Source organism: Ciconia boyciana, chromosome 1 (assembly GCF_034638445.1).
Source record: "Ciconia boyciana chromosome 1, ASM3463844v1, whole genome shotgun sequence".
Classification (NCBI taxonomy): domain Eukaryota; kingdom Metazoa; phylum Chordata; class Aves; order Ciconiiformes; family Ciconiidae; genus Ciconia; species Ciconia boyciana.
Genome location: NC_132934.1, coordinates 14778081 through 14793224, shown reverse-complemented (window position 1 = coordinate 14793224; position 15144 = coordinate 14778081). Strand labels below are relative to the sequence as shown.

At 39.7% G+C, this 15144-nt stretch overlaps 1 protein-coding gene across 1 annotated transcript in view; it reads left to right on the top strand.

The window, feature by feature from the left end:
- The window catches only part of RELN (reelin), a 293911-nt gene that overhangs the window by 137813 nt on the left and 140954 nt on the right, over positions 1-15144 (top strand). The window contains exons 7-8 of the mRNA XM_072867100.1: positions 1095-1191; positions 6577-6628. Of these exons, the coding sequence (XP_072723201.1) occupies positions 1095-1191; positions 6577-6628 (149 nt within the window). The remainder of the gene's footprint in view (positions 1-1094; positions 1192-6576; positions 6629-15144) is intronic.

The following is a 15144-nucleotide window of genomic DNA, read 5'->3' as shown; positions in this document are numbered from 1 at the left end:
CAGAAAGGGTGGCCAAGTCTGAGGCATGCTGTGCGAGAGAAGCCAAAAAAACTGCCTAAATACCCCTTACGTAAGTCCATTGCACTTAAAACTCTAAAAATACCAGTTATCAATGTACAGACACAAATCAGCAAGAAATAAGAAGGTTTGGAGTGAGTTCACCCTTGCTTACAATGGAGTTGCTCCGGGAGCAAATGTTTGCCTGTAGTTTTAATGTTAAAGCTGAGCTTTGGATGCCCAAAGGCAATGTTGGTCTGCCGCATTGCAGGCAGTTTGTCAGGGGCTGGGAGCATCTCCAAAATTGTTTGAAAATCTGATGCTCAGGCCAAGATCCGATACCCTGATCCTTGAAGGTGAGGGAGAGGGCCCTTTCCCTCTGCTCCACAGTCAGGCTGCCCACAAAGTCCTTCGTATTAAATTAAGAAATATCGGGAGAGGTGCAATTAGTTGGCTCAGCAGCACTTACCAGCCTCTCTGAGATTTTCTTCATACTTTTTCCCCTAAAAGGTGAACAGAGTGGCCCATATTCCTGTTAGTAGGAATATGGGACATGACAAATACAAATAGAAAGCAGCAGCAAGACCTTGTTACAGCAGCGGGTAACATGCTGCTGTACCAAGAGGCTTCTAAACTTGGTGCCCAGTTTTGGGTAGGGTCTGCAGCCTCGAGTCTGCCCTTTAGGGTAAATAACCCTGTGGGCTGGAGCAGGGTCCTAACCCCTTCTCCTGGGCTGTTCTGTACAGTAACTCCACAATGGGTGTACATATGTTGTATCAAACGTGCAGTAAGGATTTTGGAAGACGAGCAACTCCAGGGTAAATTATACATGTAAGAGTTCACCTTGGTTTCCCATGGTGTGATGTTTTGCAGTCGACGAGCAGGGACACTCCTTTTCGGGGGGACAGTGTGCAGAGAGCAAGTACTTATTTGCAAGGGGCTTTTTCCAGAGGCAGCTCTAGCGCATCATATGTACAGTTGCTCTTTACATTCAGCACCATGATAGAACATACTTATTTTACAGTTTACAAGGCTGATGTGGTCTCAAATGTACAGTTTCTGATTTCCATTTTGAACATGGTGTGTTCTTCCTGCAGGTCTGAATGCAGTAACGGCGAGGTTGGAGAGCAGTGTGGTGTGATAATGCATGGCAACGCCATCACTTTCTGTGAGCCATATGGTCCCAGAGAACTGGTAAGTGAAGGCTGGCTCATCTGCCAGGCTGGGACTGCAGGCTATGAATCGGGGCTGCCTCGGCTGCACAGGTGTCGGTGTGCTTTGAAAGTCTGGTGTTCAGCAGAGAGGCTCTTAAGCAAAGCACTAGGGCCATAGAAGAGCACCCAGAAGAGCACCAGTGTTTTAAACTATAGATGCCAATCAAAGGTTATTGCAATAGTTTGCAAGAGAAAGTCTCTTGATGCAGTGTGCATCCAAGTTATTTAAAGTATCCATAAAAGACTGGAAAGGCATGGAAATAGAACTGTGTTGTCAAACTGGTACCATACTCTTTTTATTTCTGACAATGAAAAAAAACCAAGGTTCATTTTTCTTCTCTTATTTTATTAGCTGTGTCCTGTTTTTTCTTGTCGCTGTTGACAAATGTTAATTTGGTTGTAAAACATCACTTGTGAACAATGCATCTTACAGACTTAAATGCAGCCTGGAGCAAGCACCTGCCAGTCTCAGGAAAGTGTATGTAACAAACCGAGTCATGATGAAGGTGACAGAATTAATTTCACTGGGGGGTAGTTTGGTCATAAAATTGCTGTAAGAAACAACATGGTGCCATTTGCATTAACTTGGGATCATCCGGGTGTGGAAAATTAATTGAAAGGTATATAACCAATGGCCACATGCTGATGCTGGGCAGCTAGCTGCAATGATATACATAAAATGGGAGTTTTGGAAAGAACTGAAAAATTAAAAGACCAACTCAAAGCCTGTGTAATTCAAAATTAATTTTCATGTTTTCAACAGTCTTCTGAGAGGAGGGAGAGGCTGATTAGAGCTATTTGAAGAGCATACATGGAAGAGGGCCATAAAAGAGAAGTGGTTTTGGCCAGGCATCTTCTCTTCATTTCAGACACTGACAATTCTTTTAACAGGGTTAATTTTACATCCTTAACTGAGACCAGAATTCCACAAATGCAATGTAGATATTGCTGGTGTGGTGTCTAAAAGTCACAAACACATATAAAACTAATTCAGAGGTTTTACGGATAAAGGAGAATTTCAGTCATTTCCCTCACAGCCAGCTCCAGCCAGGGAATCCTGACAGGGATGCTAAATTGCCTCTCTGCTACTTTGAATCCTATTTGAATGTACTATGCTTCATTACCTGCCTTGAGAAGAGATGCATTGTTTTATGTCCTGTGCAAAAATGAAGTCACACCACTGGGATATTTTTCCCAATTTTTAAACTAATTTTTAGTTGCAGTATTGAGCATAGGTAACACTCCTTGAAAAACAATCTATTTATGACATTTAGCAAACCCAGGGTCCCAGCTATGAGGGTTTTGAAATGTCATTAATTAGCTGTCTTCTCCCTGCTGATATGTAATTTAGACTATCCTTAGTAATCACGAATTGGCTTCAACATGCAGTGTTGGAGTGTATTTGTCATATTACCATGTGGTAAAATAGCACTATCATGGCATCAGGAACTTGGAAAAATTTATTATGATGCCAAAGTGGTGTGATTAAATAATCAGCTGAAAGAAACATCATGCTTATAAACAGTTAGCAGCCTAATAATGAAAGTGTTTATAAATATTATGGCAGTGTTGCAGAAAAATCAAATCCTTCTGAAGGAACATGCTAATGGCTTAACGTTTTGGATGAGCACAGGATGGTGTTCATGCCAGAAGTCTGACCTAGTTTTATTTTTGAATATGGACATAGGTTTAAAACCCTTTTTTCTGAGAACCAACCTGTTTCCGATGTGTAGTCATGTTTTAGTGATTTCACAACATATCTCTTCCTTTCACAAATTTTAAAACCTGTTTCATTTCTCCAGTCATTATGCATTTTTATTCTATCACTTTTACTATTTGAATCCTGTTCTGTCCCTGCTTGAAATGGCTCTTGAAATCTCTGTTCCTGTTCATGGTTCCTAGTGCCACATTATTGCTTTAAAATACTTAGTCAAGAAAAGTTGAATTTGCAAAATGTATTATATCAACAGCTGTGACAGCTGCTGGTTTGCTTCCTTGACCTCCCTCTCTTCTCCTGCCTCCCAGCAGCTGCCTGTTACTGCAGGCAGAGAGTGTTTTAATGCCAACTCTCTGTGGCTATTGGTGAGAATTTACCACTGGCAAAATCCTGGAAAGATGTATAGTGTCAGAGATGTTGCAAGCAAAGGAAAATAGCTAGTAAAGGCTCCCTACCAGACTGTCTGCAGTGTCTGAACTTAGTAGCCCTTTGCAGAACTTTGCAAAAAGTTTTTAGTAGGTCTAACGCTTTTTTCTAAAGCATTACTGAAATGACTTACAACATAGTCTATTTTAAGTCTATGTGAATGCCTCTTCTATGATAACTGATACATTTAATTTCTTGGTGATATGGGCCCCTGAACATTGATAAAGGGTTTTGTTTTCAAATTAGAACTTGCACAACATAATTAATTGAATGTAAACTACTATAATAGGTACTCATAACTCAAGTCAGAAAGCACTTTATTATTTGGCGTGATAAATGTGGTACCTAATACTGAATCGATCCTGACAGAATCGACTTAAATGGCGATGTGACTGTATTTTTAAAGGAGTTATGTAAATGCAGCTTCCCTATTTTTGCTTAAAGACTAAAATTACTTGTTAGGAATATTCCAAAGAGAGGAAAACTATTTTAAGTAAATATTATGTACAGATAGTGCCAAGTTTTCAGGTAGTTTTTAAAGTTGCTGTTTGAGATGATCGTGAAGCCTTGGGAATCTGTCCCACTGAATCTGTCTTAGTTCACAGAGCATTAATAACTGTGATAAATTTCCTAAACTTCCATGCACCCTCCTAGTGCACACGTAGCCTTGTTATCAGCTAATCTTCAGTGCATTTCAGTGAAGATCACATTCTTTAATATTTATAAGAAGTTCTTCTCCATATGTAATAAGTATGTAGAAAAGAAACAAAACACACCAAAAATTCATGCCAAGTCATGCAGGTCTCCATTCATTATTTTCAAAGGCATCATTTCATGAATACCTCAACTTGGTGCACGCTGGCACTGGAAGAAGTCCAGTCCCTTTTGCCTTTCTGCACCATTGCCTGTCCCCTCCTGCCGGGGGAAGAGGTGGTATCCGTATGAGCGTTGGTGGGCTGCATGGCGAACCACACCAGAGAATCAATCCAGATTAAAACTAATCTGCAAAGGAAAAGGACTAATAGTTTAACAGAAGTCACCTATTTGAGCTGATTTAACATGCAGCTACCCAAAAGCTGATGTTAGTACGTGGAAGGGAGCGGAGGGAGCTATCGCCTAGGAATTTTTTAATCATATACATTTGCATATACACATACATTCTGAATATACATTTGCAAAGATATGTAAATTCTTCTGAAAGTTTCCAAAGACAGAAAAACCAATACAGGTGACTGAGAGATAACATTTGTTCTGAGTCAACTGAGTCCTAAATAACAGTCAGAAAACATCTGCATTTAGGACTGGCTTTTGTTCAGTGTCATGCAGTGATGCACAGGGTAATAAGGGACTTCAGACAAGAGAGATCTCTCACACCACTTTTCATGTTTATCTGCATAGTAGATAATTAAAGAGTGCAGGGACACCTGATAATGGAAGAATCTCTGCTTTCACCATGTCACTCAGGGAAATTATGCAGAAATTGTACTGTTCATCATTACAAAATGCTGATGAAATTGCCTTTGTAATACAGACATAGTTAATGGGCACTTGAAAGAAAGTAGCATCTTCCAAGTCATTGAGTCTAATCTTTACTTGGGTGCTGGCTTTTTTAGCAAATGACAGTTTAGTGTCCATGAGCTCAAATGTTTATCTATATTTTGCTGATTACCACTTTTTTTCATTCTTATCTACTATTCTGTTTCCTCTACATGACTCATACAAGCAAAGCAGGAGGATCATTCAAGTCCTCTGGGTACTCTGCGTGGAGCTTCCTCCATGCCGATTCCCAGCTGAGCTTTGGTAGCCAAAGCCTGCTATCCCCAGGACCTTACTTCTGGGGCTGAATTTGCTCAGAAGTTTGACTTCTCTGTGGCATATCCATGATACGACATGGTGCATGGATGCAGATCACAAGGAGCACATCCAATGGAAGAGTCTGCTGCTGCTCTCATGGGAAATGACATGAATTATTGGTGCATAGGGTCTGACATGGGAAGACAACTCCAAGGTCTTGAAATCTAGGATGCAGGCATCACTGGCAACAATATCAGATTAATTTATTTAAGGTGCTTGTTGTCCCAGTTCTTACAATTAGATTACTTCTTCTATGATTGTGTAAACTTACTGTCTGGCCACGTCGTGCCTTTTTTCCTTTTCTCTTTTGATCTAAAGTTGCCTTTGTCTTACAGCTTGTACATTTTTCCTTCTTCAATGTAGCCTCTAAAATCTGCTTATAATGATAAATTATATCTTTGTTGGGGCTTTTGCTGAAGTGAACGAACCAAACTTTGAGTCTCCTCTTTTTGGGGTGACCCTCCACTTGGTCTTTCTGTTTGCTAAACAGTTGCAATGATTTTCCAGCTTTTGACAAAATAACTAGATCAGGGAGTGTTTTTAGGCAGTGCTTCTGCCTTGCTTGTTATGTATCAGTATCGTTAAGTCCAACTTTCAAAATGAATTGAAAATAAATAGGTGTCCTTCACAACACTCTAGTGCTTTTTGTCTTACAGTATTTTCAGGAAAACAGTCCCAATTTGAACTACTGAAATATGGAGGCATTGAAAGAAGGGAGCAAGAAAGGCATCAAAGGAGGGTGGTTTTCTGAATACAGAGCGAGCTGCTCGGTGTTTTATGCCTGTTTCTAGGTCTTGGTTGGATGTCAACAGTGTGGAGATGCTACTACAAAATTTCATTGTATATATAATGCATTATCACCAAGGTTTTGTTTTATTTGCTGTTGAAGATTTAGATTTTGTTATTCCCTCTTAATATTTCATTTTATTATTTTAGGTTTACTTAATGTTATTTTTATTATTTATTTATGATCATTTTTTGTTCTTGTTCTGTGCTGGGAGAAGTGAAAACCATTCTGTATATACAGATTTATACTAAGCTGACCATAAACCACAGGGTTCACTTTTTCAATCTTCTAAAGACTGGTCAAGCGCCACTGTTTCACATAAATGTGCTCAGTTTATAGACATGAATGCAGTAAAGGAAAAAAAATTCCAGCTTTGACATATGACGAGATATCAATAATCAAAATGACATAACAGAAACGTCCATGATCACTCAGCCTGAAAGGGCTGGCGATTAATAGTTTTATGCACTGGAGATCTGGGTATCCAGAGAGTTTCCATGCTTTCAAAGAAAAACAAGTGATGAATGTATTGTTTTGCCAATCTAACACAAACTCTCTGCTGTTTGCTTTTCTTCCTGTAGACCACCACTGGCCTTAACACAACTACTGCATCCGTCCTTCAATTTTCCCTTGGTAAGTTTAGCTCACTCTTTCACCAGAGAAAGTGTAAAAAGTCATTGCTGCAAAGGAAAATGGCCCTCAAGTTCAAGTTTAGCTTTCTGGTCGATGTTCCACTCAACATGAGGGATTAAAAAAATCTGTTTAAAACTGCAGCATATTTATTCTTCTCCTTATCTAGAGTTCCTAACCTAAACTTTGGAAAGGAGCAACTCCCATGGATACACTGATGATGATGAGAGGCATAGTCATGTTTGGTTCGGGGTTTTTTTCACTTATTTTATAGCCTGATGGATAACATTATAACCTCTTGCTCTTTCTCTGAAGTGTGATTACTGTTTATAAAAAATGAACTTTTTTAACATTGCAAACCATTGATATATTCCAAGTTATGTCTGGGTAGTGCTGTTTTTAACACATCTGGACAAACACAATAGCTAGGGCAGAGCAAAACTAAATGCTATTTAGTTCATATTATCAACAGCATGGTTGTACACTGTATTACTTAGAAAACCTGCTGTAAGTTATCGCACATTTTCACTGTGTAGTTGTGGCTATAAATTATGGCAGAAGTTGTGGCTTGGGCTGAGGGCAAATTGGGAACACACTTAATTTGTTAATTCATATCTGTGTTCAAAATATGAAGGAAAAATGTTTTTATGATACAAATGGTTCAATAAAAAAGCAAGCAGGAAATGTAGCCTGCTTCCTCTGTGGACCCCTGGATATGTGTTTCCAAATCATATTCCTATTTTTAAAAAAGTAATTCTCCAAAAGTATCTCAGCGGAGGTGTGATTAAACTCTGGAAATCTCAGCTGGGAATAAGAGCTATCAGGTAGCTTGGCAAGCAGCTTGGGTTTTTTAATGGATCAGAAACCAAAATCCTAGAAGGCTCAGAAATACATCATTTAAATTTGTTTTTACCTGAAGTTGTTCATTTGACTATTTGAGGTCATCATTACCTGTCACCCTGCAATTGACTGCAATGTTAATAGTTCTAAGGATTGGTATCGATCCTTTTATTTTGAATTACTGTTTTTAAAAAGCCAGCAAAATGTATCCATTCCTAAACTGAATTATTGCGTAAATATTGGGCACCTCCAACGAAAACCAGCCTGGAGCTACCGTGCAGTTTCATTCAGCTAGTGAGAAGGGAACAGCTCACTTGATCTGCTAGGATGTGTCGCTCACCTGCAGAAGCCCACCCACCCTTGGCTGTGCCCAAGGATGGGTGACTTTTATAATGCTGTAAATTTGTGATGACGGAGGAATTTTGCTTTTCAGGAAAATTTACAAAAATCTTCTATGGATTATTGTCACAGTGACCCAGAGTGCTTAACAGCCATATAACCTGAATGGTTTGGTAGGTAAACGTTTGCTGTCACAGCTTGGGAGCTGGTGTCTGCTGCAGGTGAGCTGCAGAAGGGTGCAGGCTCCCAGAAGTTTCACAATTAGACTTAAGATTTCACTAGTAGCCTTTAGTCCTAACAACTGAAGGTCAAAGGTCAAATAAAGGTCAAATTTAAAAAGAGTAAGAACAGGCTGAGTAGGAAACACCCTATATGACAGGATTGTCATGAATATATGGTAAGAATACCTTAACCTGTACCAGTAGGAACCAGTAAAATCCCCGGTATGATGGAGCAGGAGAGGCGTGGATGCATGTCTGAGTAAATCAAATTTCGGTCTGACGTTCAAAATGTATCACGTTTCCCCATGTGCCTACGTTAGGTTTGAAATACAGTGCAGATTGGTTTTGTAACTGATAAAAACCGGCGTGAGCCGGGGGACTGCTGCTGAGCTCAGCAGTACTTGGCTTTTGAATCATAAATCTAAACGAGGCATTTGCCAGTTTCCAGCTTATTCCCAAATGTCTGATTTAATCATAACCCTATTTAGGGATTCATCCAAGGGAATTGCCTTTTTTTAAAGAATGTTTAACACTTTCTATCGACCGCAGAATAGCTTAAGCTGTAATGTTTTGGGGATATCTTTATATTAAATTCGTCACCTAGCTTTGGCCACATTAAAGTGCATACCCTTGGATTTCTCTCACCACTAATAATCAGATGGAATTTTGTATTTGCAGGTATATAAGCAGATGAGGACTGGGAAATGAAGCAAAAAAAAAGGTCCTGATTTCACCATAAATCTCAGATCCTTTTAAACTGTGTGGTCAGGAAGGGTAACACCCTAATGAATTTTTCATTAGTTGATATTCTGTGTAGTTTCCTTCATGTACCACCTATTTGGTAGTCTTGCCCTTTAAAGGGCAACAGGGTTGAAAAGGAGCACTTAAGATGAAGGCTTAATTAGGATGAAAAGGTAGTTAGGAAGGCATATTCAGCACATAGGACAACATTAATGGGCAGTATCCTTTCTGAGTGAGAGAAACTTGTCTGCCACACAGCATTCACTTGGAGCCACCTGGAGCTGGTGGCATTGCCTTTTGACCCAGGGCTGGGGTGATGTTTACATTCACGCACTCTCTGCCCAAGCGTGCAGAAAATTTCAGTTACTTCAGATGTCTTAATCATCCATGACTACATTTCTCCAAGACCAAACACCGACATGCGAAAGACAAAGTCTAGCCATTTCCTTAATGTTCAGTGGGATTGTTAATTGAGATATTTAAAGCAATGCTTTTGGGCTCTCTCAGGCCAGAACATCTAAGTCAACAGCTTGGGATTGCAGGATATTGCACAAAAGCCTCCAGACTCAGCTGCCACCCAGTGTTAGTCTGATTCATTAGCTGAAATATTCTCTGTTTCTCACTCTGAAGCTCAGGCTTTTCCCCTTAGCTACATCCCTGAACTTCTCCAGGGAGGAACATGACCTGTCATTCGCGTAGGCCACTATGATGGAAGGTGACTCATAGTACTGAGAGATTAGCAACTGAGCTAAGCACAGGAAGAGAGAGACCCATGAAGTCCCATAAGGAGAAGAGGAAAGCCTTTAAGGGAGCGATGCCAAGGCGTGAGGTGTGCAAGGGGTTCTGCTCATGCGTTGTTCCTTGGGTGTCCTCTTCAAGCATATGCTCCCGTGGCTGTGGTGTATGTGGGCTGTGCATGCTCTGCGTGGGGCATTCAGCACTGGCAGCTCTTTCCACCCCTCCTTCCTCTGCTGGGCCTCTGAGTCAAACACCAAGCGGAAGCCAAAGGCGCTGTGATCAGCCTGGCCTCCAGGGCAGGTGCTCCTCGGGGGGGTGTATGTCACAATGTGAAAATTGCTAACGGAAATTATTACATTACCTTGAAAAACTTTGTTCCATAGCTCTCTCCTTACGTCTTAGTATTGCTAGATCACTTTTGGCGGTTAAACAATATTTGAAAATGGGAATAACTTGACAAGGAAAGCTCCCACTCTTCAGCTTTGTTGTGTAAAACTCTTGAACACTCCTCTGAGAGCAGGATGACTTTGACAGTATCATGTACTGGATAAATACAAAATTGTTTGTAAGGCAGGATCCTATTTTAAAATTGCTTTCCCTTCAACTTTTATGCCATTATCACAAAGATCCTCTGTCGTTACTAGAGAAAATTAGCAATTCTACCTCCTTCTGCCTCATTGTCTAAAAAAATCTAACCCCCTCTACTATTTTATATTAAACCAAAAATTGATTTTTGGGGGAAGGGCTTTCTTTTAAGTTAAAAAATATCTTCTGAGAGGGAATATGTCTTCAAACACTTCAAACATTTTGCACTTCAGCTCCATTTTTTAAAGATCAAGCCATCAGTCTTGCAAACAAAGAACTAGCCAAAGGTCCAAAAGTTTTTTTGCTTTATTTGGAGAAAAAGCTTGGGCTTGGACCCTCCCTTCCACAAAATTATGATAAAGAACTTTTGGAAAAGTTGGGTTCACAAATCTAACAGATTTTACTTTGCGTCAGTCATTAATCCCTACTTTCAGTCAACCCCAAAACTACCTTTCTAGGCAAATACATGATTTGCAATTTTTTCAATTTGGTTCTAATCGTAAACCATCTTCCCCTAATTGATTTTAGCTGAGTTATGGTCATTTCATATGTGTAGCATTGGCTTTGTTTTCATGCAAAAGAGAATTTGAAATGAAATGCAGAAGGTGCCACTTAATATGGTACTAAAGCAGAAAAGTAATTTGCATGAACCCCTAAGAATGAGAGCTCTCAGCAGCTCACTGCTCTCAGCTCTGTGCACTGCTGTCTGAGACATGGGAACAGCCCATTTTGACAGGGATGATTTGCTTTCTTATTCATTGGGATCTTGTGATGGAATTACTACTTTTATATAAGCATAATTTAATTATCCTACAAAGGACTACAGTGAACTTAAGAGACGGCTAATGTAAAAAGGAAATTGTAAAAGTATGTAAAACCTTATCTAGAAATCAAGAAATGTGAGGTAAAGTTTGAAATCCATCAGTGCCCATGCCCATGCTGTATCAAGAAAAGTTAACTGTAATCTTTCTTTTGTTTTATGCTTAATGCATTCTTCTGAAATGCCTTTCTGTTAGCTTAGTGGTGATCATGCCAGAATTCCTGGTGTGAAGAAAAGGATGTACAGAAAGTCTGTGACAGCTACCTGTTGTCCAGGGCTTGCCACAGTTCCTATACTTGAGATTTAAAGTGACAAGACCGTGGTGTCCTTGAAAAAGTTGGAGTGTATGTTCACCGTGACAAACAAAACATCTCATAAGAAACTCAGTATGATGCAGAATAACTCTGCCTGCAAGAAATAAAGTAATAAAACCCTGTCCCTAAAGTCTGGTGGGCACTGAGAGTACTACTGAGCTGGCAAAGAAGGTGCCGCTCTCTTAGAGCGTTGTTCGCTGTTAACGTGAAAGGCTTGAAGATGCAGGATGCATGAGCAAAGGTGATCTTCAGTGCCTGGACAGCCAGCAGCCTTCACACTGGAGATTCCTTAGGTATTTTTGCTGCATGGATCATTTAGTTAGTGCCTGCTATTGCTAGAAAACAGACTTGACATGAAGTAAAACATGTATCTAGCACATCAATCTTCATTAAAAACACAGTTTTCGGTGTGGGGTTTTAGTAGTGGGTATTAATCTGGGAGAGTGCTTTGTGATTTTGCCAGATGGACGCTGTTTGTCCTCTCAGGAAAATCCCAGTAGGTATTATCCAAAAGATGGGTCACTCATGTTATGATCTGCACATTGGTCTGGAACTAGAAGCTTTTGGACCTTACCCATAGAGTAAGACTGGCCCTTTTCTCCTGCTGCTTCTGGGGTAGCTTCTTTCACATTGTTCAGTCACTTCTCTGCCATCTGTTGCTATTGCCCCTTCCATTGTTCCAGCTTATTTTGTCTAAACATCCATCAGACGACCAAGTTTATTGATGATTTATCTTACAATATTTAACAGGGATAAAACCTACAGGGCTCCATATGGATAAAACTAATTTATTACAATCATCACAAGCAATACCTACCTGCAGCTTATCAGTCTCCCTTAATATCTTTCTAATGGAAACCTATAGCAAGGAGAAATGTGTGTATCTAATGTTTTTAATATGGTTGAAATATTATTGAAGAAAGATTATTATTGGTATTCAACTATTCAGGACTTTTTAGTAAGAACAAAACCCCACTAATTCAGGGTGCAGAGACATTACTTGGGTGATCTTCTTTCAGTGGTACCCCCTTTGTCCCTATTTTCTATCTTCCCCAAAAGGAAATAAAATGCTAAACTTTCTGCTTTTACATGCATAAATATTTCATTGACAATCTTATCGTATAATCACTAAAACCAGTAACAAAACTAATAATTTCTTCAATCTTGTTCAACACACTTTCCACTCTTGCAACTTTATTTTCTGGTTGAGTAATCACCCCTGTTTTCACTTAAAATTTCTTGAGCTTTTTAAATCCATCAGACCAGCAGCTGTACTTAACTGAAGGGTAATTTTATTACCTGTGATGACTTTATATTTATACCGTCATTTTTTTTAAGAGGTGAGGTGCATGTGCAATGCACATACCAAGAACTTCCACGTGGCTTAGTTTATTTACAGCCTATTTTTAATGCTGGCTGATTTCACAGTCCTCTGTAAGTGTAATGGAGAAAACTATTTAAAATATGCTTTTGATTGCTTTTGATTAGCACATGAGTAAGGGTCATTGATTTGGATGCAGTTCTTTGACATAACAGTTCCAAAAGCGTTTTCATGTCATGCCCTGCCTCGCCCTGAGACATCAGGGTAGTGAATCATTAATCCAGCAGCCTCTATTACTCTTTCTGAACTACCAGGGTCGCTAGGGTCTACATGAGAGCTGTTTTACTCCGCAGATCCGTGGGCTAAGCGTCTCTGATGTTTGTTGAAGACAAAGCACAGGTAGTGTTTATCACCTTTAGTAAAAAAAAATGCATTTTTTTTTCAGGCTTAGGTTTTTTCCTTCATTTTTCTAGTGGCAATTTGACTTTGTTACCAGTGTGAGTCTTGCAGAATTAAATTATAAAATGTAATTGATTGTGCAGATAATGGAAATACTTCTTTTTTGCCCTAATGCATATTCAAACTACAGACGCTGATGCTGAGGCTGATGATGATGATGATTAATAGTATTATTAATCATCAGAATTGTTGAATGTGCCCTTTGGGTTAGTCTTTACCTGCCAAGGTTTTATGCTTCAGAAAACACATTTATTTCCCTATTAAACCTCAGCAACTAGAAGATCATGATGGACAAAAATAGTCTTAGAAAAATTATCTGATTACATAAATAGTGCAGCTGATTCACTGACCTCCATGTATTTCTGCAGAGGAAACAGCAGTCTCTCTGGTCTGTCCCCTAGAGCAGCATCTGGAGGGCTCTGCAGAGAGCATCTGCACGGGACAGTGATTCCTTCTGCTTCCCACTAGAAACATCCTGGCTGCACTTGGCTCAGCCATGTGAACAGCGATGACTGCGTTTGGCCCCATGTAACAGTCTGAAGACACTTATCATTTATATTTTCATCATGCTTTAATTCAGTTCTGGTGGCAGCTGGTATATTGACGGTACTGCTTTTATGTTTGTCTATTTATCCTCTGTTTGGATTCAGATCACTCGATAGAAATTCACACACCCAAACATGTTCTGTTAAATAGGCCATAGCTTTGGCTGAGAGGAACAATTGCTGATCATTTTCCCTTAATTTCCAGTTTTGTTTAGTCAGTTTTACAATTAGCAGAAGCTATCAGATGACTGACAAATGCTGTAATAGCCATTTCATGAGGTAGCACTGGGCTTGCCTTCAGCAGAACGGGACAGAGATGAGCAATTTCCTTCAGAATTGCTATGAAAATTCACTCACATGTCTCTAGAGAAATACCAAGTGAAAAATAAGCCCCTTCTGAATTCAGCATGGAAGACTATTTGATCTTTTAAATCCATCACTATTTGTTAGCTGAGCACAAAAACACTCATGGAATAAACTATTGTGCCAAATGTTTTGGCCATGGTTTGGCCACCTCCTTCACTTTATTCACCTGCATGGATGATTTCCTTCAGTCCCCCAGATTTCTCCTGCTCCGATGCCTTCCAGGAAGCACCAGGTTTGCTGTGTGGGCATGGCACATCCTTACGGTCGTGTTGATAGTGGTACCGACAGGGAAGAGGCTGGCCAGTTCTGGTGGCCTGGTGGCCACAGGACAGATAGACTGTCTTGCATTAGGCAAATGTGAAGCACTTTTGGGCTGGCATGAGGTTCTAAAGGATTTCATTGCCAGGAAACTGGCTAATAAAATTGTGTTAGGACCCTGTCTGAACTGAGCTTAAATCATGCATAAAACCAGTTTTTACAATAGGTAATTTAAAGCACAAATGTCCATAAGAAATGAAGATTATGAAATGAAGCTTGATTGTTGTTATATGCAGATCCAGTCCCCTCTAAGCAATGAGAACAGAGCAGTGAATGTATCTGAACCCCCAGGTTGTTTTGTCCTAATTTCTTTCCTATACTTTTGGGAAAAGCTTGAGAATTTGATATAATTAAATGCCAAAATTGGTGTCATTCACCATTCTGCATTTCTTCTGCTTGCTTAATTTCCCATTTTCCCCCTGATAAAACAATATTAAGGTTTTTGACTTGCCACCCAAATTGACATTTGCTGTTGCCTGACATGAAACCTACCAGCTTCACCTTCCTGGCAGAGAAGTCCTTTGTGCAGATGCATAGGTTATAAATTACATCTAATGTGAAAGAATAAGACAGGTAAGTAACATCATCTAGCACACTTCACATAGCATCTGGAAATGTTAGGTGGTGTTTATTGATTTTGCTGAGTTATACAAGAGGGGCTACCTAGATAATGCCTAGATTGAAACCAGGGTTTAAAGTTAATGCTGTATTTGAAAGACATTTTAATGGCCTTGGGGTGAAATGATTTGTGTTGTTTTGGCTAGCCCAAGGTTACAATGAAATACTGTCTTTATTACTTCCGTACCAAGGCTTCTCTGCCACTGTCAGGAATTAAAATGTGAGCGCTACAGATTTACTATACAGAGAAAAGCAGAAAAGATAAAGAGAGCCTCGGGATTCAGAGCCAGGGCA